At 51.5% G+C, this 12090-nt stretch overlaps 1 protein-coding gene across 6 annotated transcripts in view; it reads right to left on the minus strand.

Moving 5' to 3' along the window:
• ANP32A (acidic nuclear phosphoprotein 32 family member A) overlaps positions 1-11704 on the minus strand; it is a 38978-nt gene extending 27274 nt beyond the window's left edge. For 5 of the 6 annotated variants that reach the window (XR_009541215.1, XR_009541216.1, XM_060153141.1 and 2 more), the window contains exon 1: positions 11484-11704. Coding sequence is in view for 3 of the 6 variants with exons in the window: in XM_060153141.1 (XP_060009124.1) it covers positions 11484-11537 (54 nt within the window). In the remaining 3 variants the exon portion in view is untranslated. The remainder of the gene's footprint in view (positions 1-11483) is intronic. The other variant, XR_009541218.1, reaches the window with a different exon arrangement.
• Between the last annotated feature and the right edge of the window lie 386 nt (positions 11705-12090).

The following is a 12090-nucleotide window of genomic DNA, read 5'->3' on the forward strand; positions in this document are numbered from 1 at the left end:
GAAGGGCTAAGAATGTTCTCCACTCCTAACCATCAACACCAGGGCGAGGAAGATCTTAATAAGGAAAGGGCACTTAATAAGACACAGGCATTTCTTGTATGCCGTGAACTTTCGTAACCAAATTAAAAATAAAATAAGCAACTGACTGGCTCAATATTAAAAAAACAAACAACCCAATCCAAAAATGGGCAGAAGACCTAAATAGACATTTCTCCAAAGAAGACATACAGATGGCCAAGAAGCACATGAAAAGCTGCTCAACATCACTAATTATTAGAGAAATGCAAATCAAAACTACAATGAGGTATCACCTCACACCAGTTAGAATGGGCATCATCAAAAAATCTACAAACAACAAATGCTGGAGAGGGTGTAGAGAAAAGGGGACCCTCTTGCACTGTTGGTGGGAATGTAAACTGACACAGCCACTATGGAGAACAGTATGGAGGTTCCTTAAAAAACTAAAAACAGAATTACCATATGACCCAGCAATCCCACTATTGGGCATATACCCAGAGAAAACCATAATTCAAAAAGACACATGCACCCCAATGTTCACTGCAGCACTATTTACAATAGCCAGGTCACGGAAGCAACCTAAATGCCCATCAACAGACAAATGGATAAAGAAGATGTGGTATGTATATATATATACATATATATATATATGTACACACACACACACACACAATGGAATATTACTCAGCCATAAAAAGGAACGAAACTGGGTCATTTGTAGAGATGTGGATGGATCTAGAGACTGTCGTACAGAGTGAAGTCAGAAAGAGAAAAATAAATATCGTATATTAACGCATATATGTGGAACCTAGAAAATGGTACCGACAAACCAGTTTGCAGGGCAGAAACAGAGACACAGATGTAGAGAACAAACGTATGGACACCAAGCGGGGTAAGTGGCGGTGGCGGTGGTGGTGGTGGGAGACTGGGATTGACATATATACACTAATATGTATAAAATAGATAACTAATAAGGACCTGCTGTATAAAAAATAAGTAAAATAAAATTCAAAAATTCAAAAAAAAAAAAAAAAAGCAACTGACTGGAGGAGTGGTCTCCTAAGTGGATCACCCCCAGACAATCCATGGGGCCGCAGGAAGTAAACCCTCGGACTTCTAATATTTTTTAACTTAACCTCTAAATTTTAATTTTTTGGTGGTTCTACAATGTACATATTTAGAGGCGGTGTATGTGAATAATTCCTAACTAAAGGGAGACACACCGGGGCCAGGGCTCAGGTTCAAATTTTTTACCGACACGGGATATAAAACCCAGAAAAACGTGAAGACCACTAGGCTGAGAAGGTGTGAATCAGCCACCCAGAGGCAGGCGCTCACACTGACCCTGGGAAAGCTGAGGACACCAAACCACAGTGGTGTTTCGGATGCTTTGTTTCAGTGGCTTCGTGCTTGGCTCACCAGACCGTGGGTGATGAAAATGACAAGAACGTACAAGGACCATGGCTCCTTCACTCAACCAATACTTCTACAATGCCTGGCACGTGCCAAGTGCACTGCTGAGCCCAAACAGGTCCCATCAATCATGCAGCCTACCGGCTACATGGGGACAGAGATGCCATTTCAAACACACGCAGGAATGTCTAATTACAAACTGAAGCTCTTTGAAGAAAATTTCTATAAGAGTTTTAGAACAAAAGAAGACCTAGAGCTGAGGAGGGATATCGGATGAAGGAGATCATAAAGATGATTAGATGCTAGAGAAGTAATGGTGGCAGCTCCAGAGAGGAGTAGCTTTGAGAGCGTAAACGGTAGTGAGGCCAGCGCAGTGGGAAAGGGGGGTGAGGAGAAAGATGAGAGTAAGAGGCAGACCACACAGGACTCTTGTTGGTCTTATTAAGGCTTTTGGGCTTTATCCTAAGGACAATGGTGTATTTTAAGTACAGGGTGACACGATTACACTTGCATTTTGGTAAGATCATTCTAACAAGTCTGAAGCATGGCTTCAAGGGGGCTTTGTGCAGGGGAAATCGGCTGGATGATATTTTCAACTGACAGGATTTGTGATGGAAAGATCACATGTGTGCATGTGGGGAGGATGGAGGAGGTTGCAGAGGCCATGGGTTCCCACTGGACATGCTGAATGTGGGGTGCTCTGGAGACGCTCGGGGGGAGACACTAGGTGCGTCCTGAGCTCAGTCAAGAGGTCAGGCCGGAGATGTTAACAGTAAACGTCAGACCCCAGGCACCACAAAGTACCTGCAGCTGTCAGTGAGGAAGAACAAGATTTTGTGGGGAGGGAATACAGAACAAGAGAGAGCCCAGGGCCTGGGCTTGACTGAGTCCGATACTTCACGGCTGCAGAGAGGAGGGCCAAAGAACCAAAGAAACTGAGGAGTGGCCACGGCTGTAGGGGAAATACTCGAGAAAGGGGGAGGTAATGGGGAACATATCTCATGAAGGTCAAGGGTGGGGATACAGTACTGCTGCTGAGAAGTCATGTAAAAGACAGTGAGGGCTGCTGGGATTTGGGGAGCTGTTTAGGAAGCTGCGGAGGCTGAGATGTGAGAGAAGTGAGGGAAGGGAGAAGGTGGTTAGACAATTCAGGAAGTTTGAATGTAAAAGGGGAGAGATGGCCAGTTGCTAGAGTGAGATAGGAGATCAAGGGACATTTCCTGTCTGCTTTAAGATGGGAGAAACCCCCCAAGCTTGAGAAGGATCCAAAGGAGAGTAGCTAGGTGCCCAGGAGGAAAAAGGTAACTGAAAGGCAGGCACAGGTAAGACCTAAAGGACAGCTGAGCTGGGCACAGGTTTGGTCTAGGAATTTCTTAGGAAACCAGGAAGTTTCCATTTTCTCTGTGAGGGGAAGGTCGTTGGCTGGGAGGGAGGGGGTGGAGGGTTGGTGGGCAGTTTGAGGAGTCGAGTCTGAATTACTCGCTTTAGGTAGTGACCAGGTGTTGCCCAGGAAAAAGGAGAGTCATGTTATTACCCTCAGCAGAAACTACCTATTTAGAATCCAGTGCTGGGGCTGTTCCATGATGTTTAGATGCTAGAGCTACACTCATTAGATGGAGAAACAACACATTTACTGTTGAATTGCTTGTGGGGAAAAACTGGCAAGTTTGAATCTCTAGTTTCTAACCTCTTTCCCCACTGAAACAAACGTTACTTTTTGATATAATGTGTCTGTTGATAATGTCAACTTTTTTTTTAAGTGAATGCCAACTGTGGTGTCTAGGAACAGACCATAATAACAATGACATCTAATGTTTATCGAGCCCGTACTTTGTGCCAGACTGTGTGGTAGGCACGATGACATTGTCATTTTACAAAGACAAAGCGGGGGGCAGTGAGGGTAGAGAGAAGTGGGTGGAGGAACATGCTTGGCGGAGGGCTGCTGGCACAACCAGGAGACTTGGAAGGCATCCATCCAGGCAGGAATTTAGGATAATGATTCCATAATGCTGTGAGAAGGTCTGGGTTGGGAAAGGGCTAGGAGAGCAGCTTGAGAACATAGGACCCAAGATGAGATGGCTTCAAAGCAGGAGGAATCACTACTGACCCTCGGCGGAGAGATTTCACAAAGCTGCAAATGGCATTCCCGCATTCCTCCAAATCAAACCACAAAACATTTGAGTGTGAAGGAACGAGCATTAATATTCATCTTTTAATGTCTTTCCAACATTAACAAGTAATGAAATCAATTTATGGGTCAAAGCCAGCATTTTTTTTTTAATGAATATAAAAGTGTTTTATTCCCAGTAAGGGAGCGCACTGTCAGTTTTTCACATAACCTGTGTACGTTATCAATATATACATACTGGGTAGTGTTTTAAAACATATTTCTTAGTATAGGAACAAGAAGTTTGAAAGTCACTGATCTCACTCAACACTCCCATTTTAGAGTGGAGAAAACAGAGGCCCAAAGAGGCCAAACAACTGTCCAAGTTAGTTAATAGCAAGGCTGGGAAGAGCACCCAAGTCTCTAATAGCTCTCTGGTAATTTCCTCACCAAACTGGCATCTCCAAACGCAAATCCCCCTGGGAAAGATAACCCAGACTTTAATCCACATTAGTGTAAGTGATCGTGGGGTTAAGTAAACTCATCTTTTAGACCTGCCACCTGGAGCAAGTTTTGGTAAAAGGCGGCAACAGATGTGTGCACCAGGGCATCTGTGAAGCTGAAACAAAATAAATTTGAGTGAAAAAACAGGGGTTTCGGGGTGTGGCCCAGGAGGCACTCGATGGGGCCCAGTGCCAGTGAACAAAGACATCTTATCTCGTTTTATAGGCTTCGTGTTAACAAATGTCATCAGGACAACTGGTTCTATGCAGGGAGGCTGCTTCCATGTCTGGGAAGGGGGCCCAGGCCAACGGCAGCTTTGTTCATCTAGCTTCAACCCATTTTATTAAATGAAAAGTTCGGAATAACAGATGCCTTCACAAATCTCCATCCCTGCCAGACTCCATCTCTTTAATGAAAACATCATTGTTGGGTATTTATCATTTGTCATATAATTATATTTCAATGTAATATAAGATTCAGACTCAGGTCACTATTTCTCTACTTTGCTTGTGGGAGGAAGGAAGTGGTGATGGGGGACTGGGGGAGGGTACTTCCTAGGAGACTAGAGCACTAGCTAGAGGTGGTGGACAGGTCAAAATGTGTGTGTTGCCTGGGAGGGCATGGTAGCGAACATCTGTAAGGGAGTACCCCCTCTGGACACCAGAGAAATGAGCCTCCTCTTCACCAAGTCATAATTCAGGCTCAACAACTCAGCCAAGCTCATTCGACCAGGGCTCATGACCACTCAGCAACAAGCTCTCTGCTCCTTTCCTAAGTGATACACCAGAGTAGAGGGCAGGCACCGTGGTAACGAGACATCTGATGAGCATCCTACACAATCTCCATAAAAGATCGCCAACAGCCCTGAGGTTTTTTATTTCAATGTGGTAAAATTAATATATAATGAAGCTCTAGACGACCAGCCCCCAAAGCTCAATCAAGGTGCCTGTATTACCTTGAGAGGCTGGTGGTGCAGCAGCGTCCCAGAGAGGGAACTGGGTCTGCAGTTTGCTGTCCTTAAAGTACAGGCGACAGTTATGGGGACTGGGATTCACCCTCTTGGATTTATTGCCTCCTCCCGCGGCCTGGCCAATTTTCTATCCACTCCTTCCGCTTATTAGCTCAGGCACAAGAGGCTAGAGAGGTAGAAAGAAGGGCTCTGGAACTCAAAGCCACTTTGCTGCTAGTACGTTCCCCAGGCAACATGCACGGTGGAAGAGCAGCAGGCCCAAACTAGAGATTCTAGGATTATCTGTGCTTTCCAGTGATCTGTGCTCTGAAGTTCTGATGTCAGCCACCAGGTACACAGCTGCTGCACCTTCCAGACCTCAAAGCTCAAACCGTTGCAGTTCAAAGCTCCTTTTCTCTAGCTCTGAGAAGACATCTAAAACTTAAGGGTAACCATTTAACTACAAGGTATGCAAAAACCTTTTGAAATATCCTGAATATGCAAGATGAAGAATTTCGGTTGGTTACACAGAATAACTTCTGGATAGAAGGGATGCTCAATTTTACACCAGCAACAAGTACGATTTCTCTTCTTATGGATGTTCATGGATTGAGGCTGATTTCCACCAGACATCAACTAGATAAAAGGCACAGGGCTTCCCTGGTGGCACAGTGGTTGAGAGTCCGCCTGCTGATGCAGGGGACACGGGTTCGTGCCCTGGTCCGGGAAGATCCCACACGCCGCGGAGCAGCTGGGCCCATGAGCCATGGCCGCTGAGCCTGCGTGTCCGGAGCCTGTGCTCCGCAACGGGAGAGGCCACAACAGGGAGAGGCCCGTGTACCACAAAAACAAAAACAACAAAAAAAAGGCACATGTCAAAAGACTTGGAAAGACCCCTAAGGTACCACCCAGAAGAAAGGCTTCTTACACACTTAATAAAAAAATTTAATAATTAAAAAAATTTAAAAACTGAGATCCCAAGGTCCTTCCCCACAATCTATTAAACTAGGGATTACCGAACTTTTTCTGTAAGGGGCAAGATAGTAAACTTTACCTAAAGGCAAAACTGACAATACTACATAGGCACTTTTATAATGAAAAAAACAAATTTCCACAATTCTTTTATTGATAAAATTCAAAACATATAATGAGCACAATTTTTTTCCTAATAAAGGTCCAAGGAGACAAGTAGAATTCTTTGCAGGGGGGGAAGGGAGACAACATTTCCCTTAACTGGGATTCAGTGTTCCACATCATCAAACTGATTGCAGTGTTTACATGTACAAATCATTCTTAGCTCGTGATACAAAAACAGGCAGTTCACCCAAAATTTGGCAATGCCTGTGCTAAACCAATGTCCAGGGGTGGAGCCAGGAATCTGCATTCTACATGCGCCCGGATGATTCTGGTGATGGGCCACGTTTGGGACCCAACAGACTATACAATTTTCAAAGTCCTTACTGTCTAAGGACCTCTGGTTTTACAGTGGGAGGAGAACCCAACTCTGCTGCTTACCAGCTGTTTGACCTACTCTCTCAGCCTGGATGATTCACCCTCACAACAGAGAATGTCATCCTGCTTGGCCTATCCTTAAGGAGTTGTTGGGGGATTAAGTGAGATGATCCATGAAGTGTTATTAGTAAACTAGGTCCTGGAAACCAAGGACATGCCAATTCTGTTCAGCTTTTTGTCTGATAATAAAAGTGGGAAATGCATTACACGCACGATCCCACACACACCACTGCCTGAGTGGCTCCTGCTTATCTTCTCATTCCTCAAAATGTGTCCCCCAACACCTAAAAGGCCAGATTCTAACCAGATGTGATGTGCTAACCCAAACTAGGGAAGTGTATGTATGGCCTCCCCCTTAAAACCGACAAGCCAGACAGCCTCTGATCCTGACCACCCACCTCAGTATCTTCAACCAGGAGGCTGTCCAGTCTTCTCTCTCACAAGGTGGCAATATTTCAAAGCCAAGGAAGAAAAAGCTCTTCCCCACAGTCTCTTACAAGTAAGGGTACTTCAGGGGAGGGAGTATAGAGGTTGAGTATGCAGACTGGCTGTGATAACATCTTTATGCCTTGATTTCTTGTGTTAATATAAGGATTATAATAGTACCTGCCTCCTAGTGCTGCTGTGGGGACTAAATTAACTGATATGTGTAATCCACTTAAAACTGTACCAGGCAGAGCATGGGTGCTATACAAGCATCAGCTATTATTATTGTTGTTCTCTAAACCCTAGAAATGCCCAAAGTTGTGCTGCATCACACCCCCCTATCTCTCTGAGAATAACACTATCACATACTGAGCACCTGAGGGCCAGATCAAGCCAGTTTTGTCACTGACTCATTAAATAGGATTATTCCCATTTTACAGGTGAGGAAACCAAGGATCAAAGAGGTAGGTTAAGTTAACCGGCCTGAGATCACAGGGGCAGGCCAGGTTAACTTATCTTACCTCTGTGACACGAGGAATTTACACTTAGGCCTGTGTGGTTCTACTACCCAGCTCCCCCGTGAAGCCCTCAGGCTCAAAACTACCATAAGCAGCAGCAATCCAGTACCAAAACATAACTGACCATGTCCATATGGAACTCATGCTCAATTTTCTGCCTCTGGATCCCTGGTAGGCTTGCATAAACTGGAGTTAATATCAGCCTACTTGAACCCAATTAGGCAGTAAGTCAGTCTGGAAAACATGATGTGACGTATTCCAAAGGTCAAAGTTAAACCTGGCTTCCTGAGCAGTCTTGGCCGGGCACTGCCATGAAAGCTAGTCTCCATGCAGACGTCTATCAGAGTTTAACCTGCGAGGTGCTTAACCAGCATGGATATCAGCTTTTAAAAAGTCTCAGACAGATGCCGGCGACGCGATGCCTTGCCTGGCTCACAGTCAACAGCCAGAGAAAGGCAGTTAGGAAAAAAAAGACATCATTTACTTTTTAAAAAGCAACGCCTTATTCCCTAATCTTTTCGGTTTAGGGTTACATTTACTACTGTGGCTGCCTTCCCCTGGGCAAAAATAAAAGGGGGAGGGGCAGAGAGAGAGCAAGGGGGCCTCCCCTAGCAGCCAGCAGGGCGCTGCAACACCCACCTGAAACACCGAGCGCGACCTACCTTCCCGGAGAGCCCAGCCCCGGAGGGCGTTTCCCCAACGCATCAACTCGTCCCTCCCGGCTAAGCGGCTGCTGTCCTCGGCTTCAGTCAGGGCCGCTAGAGTCGCGTGCGCCCCCCCCCCAAAAGAAACCTCATGTTTAATTTCTCCCCCCACCCTCCTATCAGTTCCGCAGAAAAAGCAAACACCAGGGCGATCCGTTCGTCTTTAGGGCCACATTGAACTACGTCTAAAACGCCTGCAGGAGGAAGGACGAAATACTGGCGAGAAGAGGGGCGGGGGAGGCAGGGAGCGCGCTGGGGGGTGGGGGGAGCACTCGCCGGGAGGATCGTCGCCCTCCCGGAGCAACGGCCGCCGCAACGCTCCAGCAGAGCCTCAGGCCGTTGGCAAGGGGCGGGGACCCCCATCGGGGCCCAGAGCACAACTGGGGGTCCCCGGAGCCCGCTCCCCCTGCTGCCTCCACGTCCGGGGCCGTCGGGGCGATGGCGCAAGTCTGCTCCCCCCCCACCCAGGGACAACAGCCACGGTGACAAAATGGCAGCCCGGCGCCCGGCAGTCGTGCCACAGGCGAGCAGGGCCCCGGCGGCCGCCCCTGCCCCCCAGTAACGCCTCGGCGCCCTTCGGGCTCGGCCTCCGGCAGGCCTGGCCGTTACAAAAACAATAATAATAAATAAAACACCTCGAGCTCCAAACCAGCTCAGGAAGCCAAAAGGCCCGCCCTGGGGCCAGTCCGGCGCGCCCGCGCCCCGACCCGCACGCGCGAGGCCCGGCCGCCGGGTCGCCCGGCCGCCGGCCCGCGCCCTGCGCCGCATGGAGCCCGGCGCCCGCATTAGGAGCCCCGCGCTCGGCGCCGGCCGCGCCATGGGGGAGGGGAGGGGCGGGCCGCGCGAGACCCGGGAAACATGGCTGCTTGTCCTATTTCGGCGTCGCGGCGTGGCCACCAGCCCCCGGATCAGAGTTGGGAGAGGCTCCGAAGGTGGGTGTGTGGGGGCCCTGGGGGGAGCACGGCAGGGAGGGGTGCAGGGGGCGCTCTCTGGGAGCTATTTGTCTTAAGAACGTTTAAAAAACCGAGTTTCTCCTCCCTCACCCCTTTTGTCCCTCATTAGCTAGCTTTCTCCCCCTCCTCCGCAAACGGACAGAAAGTGCCCCCTCCACCCCCACCCGCGCCCCACCCCGCCTCAAGGTAGGGGGCAGGCATGTGGGCCGGGAGACTCGAAGGCGAGGGGGCGTAAGCGTGAGAAATCGCTCCCAGTTCGGCGCGGCGCGCTCCCCTCCCCCAGCACACACTCGGGAAGTTTAAAGAGCCGGTTCGACCCGCTTTCGATCTCGCTCCCAGTTGGCCAGCAGCGGCGATAGGGTTGGCCGGGCGAACCGCGCCTCCGCACCCTCCCTCCGCGACCCCGGCCCCCTACTTGGCGCCCTTCCCCCTTCGCACGGGGGGCTTCCGGAAAGTACGCGGGAAGCCCGCGGCTCCGGCCCCCTCCCCCATCACCACACCCAGCCCCCCAATCCTATGGCTCGGGGTCCAAGCTGGGATGAAACCGGCCAGAGAAAGGCAAACCGCCGGCAAATTGTTCGCGGAAACTCCAGCGTCCTCCGGCGGGCAACCCCTCCCCTCCCTCCGCCACCCCCTCCCCGCCCTGCGCGCCATAAGGCATTGCACGTCTACAGTCCACAGCTGCGTTATGATGGGGGGGGCACAAAAAGGATCTTGTTTTCAAAAGTCTCACTCAGGTTTGGGGGAGGAAGTAGAGAAAAGAGGAAGCAAGGCCTGCCTGCGCCAGGAATTCGGGTTTTAACGGGCTGGAGGGGCGACAGGTCAGCGCACAGTGCTACCCCAAACTCCCAACTCTGTGGAACCCTGGCCACAGGGCTGGGGTGAGGGGTCCTCCCGCCCGCGCTCCGCTGGTCCCCGGAGGGGCCACGAGAGGAGTCAGCCAGCGTCTCCGCCCCAGACCCGGGGTCTCCTCCGCTGAGCCTCCAACTCACATAAAACAGTGTTTGAAAGCGAGAGGGAGACAAAAACGGGCGTTCGAGTAACCCACCCTCACCTTTCCCCTCCTCGGGGGTAGGCTTTTGCCCGAGCCTCCCAGTTCCCATCGGTTTAAGTTTCCTCCGGCCGTACTCCCGCTACTGCCCAATCAATAACGGCGACGGGAAGGCAAACTCCCATCCCGGAGCTGCGTGTCTGCTAAGCCCGCATAAATCTGGACCCAGCCAATACCCACCACAGGCACCAGCTCTGGGCAGCTCGCGTCCTGACAAAGTTTCCCGGGCCCATTTATTAACTGGGCGCCGAATGGCTGCCAAGGAGCCCACCCTAGAGAAAGACGGGCCGGGGGTCGGGGCCGGGGGGGGGCGGCCAGGGCTCAAAGCCTAGCATCTTAGGGAGGCCGGAAGGAGCAAGGGCGAGGGGGGACCGGGACATAGCCTTTGGGTAACTTGCAGTAGCGATCGCGCGAGGTGGGGAGGCGCGGGGATTATCTGTGCCTTTGCACGTTCGAAAATCCCTCCCCCCGTCTTCCAATTTATCCTCCCTTCGGAAGGAAAGGAAGAAACATCAGCATCTGGCCCGAAGGTGGGGTGGAAAGAGTGAGGGAGAAAGAGGAGGAGAGGAAGGGAGGCAGAGAAAGGGAGGGAGGGAGAGAAAGGGCGCGTTCACGAACACTACAAAGTTACAAATATGGCTCCCCCGTCTCTCGCCTCATCACTGCAAAGAAATGAAGACGCACTTTAAACTCGAGCCATTCCCAACTCCACTGCAGCCCCCTCCCCACGCGCTCTCCCCAGGGGCCTCGGCCCACATTTATCAGAAACTAAACCGGACTCGCGAAGCCCAAAACTTATTGTGTGTGTGCGAGCGAGCGAGCGAGCGAGAGAGAAAGGGAGGGGGAAGGCGCGGGAGGGGGGCGGAAGGGGGGATTCATTTATAAAATATAAAACCCCTTTTTTTGTTGTTAAATCCAGGAGGCAGCCCCTCTCCTCCTCCTCTCTTGTTAATCTTTCCCTCAGACGGAGTCACGGGAGCAGCGAGCTCAGAGGGTTATTTTGCCTCATTCTCTCCGACCCAAACGCGTGCGCCCGCCGGCCCCCGATGGGTGCACACTCTCGCACCCACACTCGCACACGCGGGAGCACACGCACAGGTAGTCACACACCAAGGGCAGCGGCGGCGGCAGCCAGAACATGCTCGGCTGGCACTGCAACCCCCCAACCTTGCAATTCATTTGCAGTCCGACCCCCAAACCCACATCTCCCGGGCGCCCCCCTCAAAAAAAAGTGCCTCCCCCCAACGCACACACACACACACACACACACACACACACACACAAAGTAGGAGAATGGACCGACAGAGATATTTTTGGCAAATGCTCACATCAGAGGGCGTCCTGTTCCGCAGCTCTAAATGAATCCGTTTGTCCATGTCCATCTCTCGCGCTCTCTCTCTGCAGAGGCTCCCGCGCCGGCGGAATTCAATCAATAAACCCCGAACCCACGGCCGCGCGTTTTAGGACTTTGAAGGCTCAACCAGCTCCGCTCGGTTCTCGAGCCCCCAGCACCCGCGGCGCACACTAACCTGATCACCGTGGAGGCGGGATTGGCAGCCCGGAAGAGTGGCAGCAGCCTTAGCCAATCGCCGCCGAGGGTCTCCGGGCAACAGCGAATGGTGGCGGAGGCGGGGGGGAAGGGACCAATGGGCGGGCTGCGCAGCCGGCCAGGGAGGCTCAGCCATTTGGTTGTGGTGCCGGAGACGGACCCCTTTAGATTTCGGGGCGGCTGAGGAGCGCGGCGGCAGCTCGGCGGCTGAGCAAGGGGGGTGGGCGGAATGTAGGGGGAAGGGAAGGTGACTGTGCCTGGAGGGCCGAGCCGCCCGGCCTCGCCAGCCCGCCGCCGCCTCAGCGTTTGGCCGGGGGCGGGGCCGCAGGTGCGTTATACGAAAGGGAGGGGCGCGGCCGGAGGGGCAGGGGGTCGGGGTCCGCGCC

This window comes from Lagenorhynchus albirostris, chromosome 1, assembly GCF_949774975.1.
Source record: "Lagenorhynchus albirostris chromosome 1, mLagAlb1.1, whole genome shotgun sequence".
NCBI classification, from domain to species: Eukaryota; Metazoa; Chordata; class Mammalia; order Artiodactyla; family Delphinidae; genus Lagenorhynchus; species Lagenorhynchus albirostris.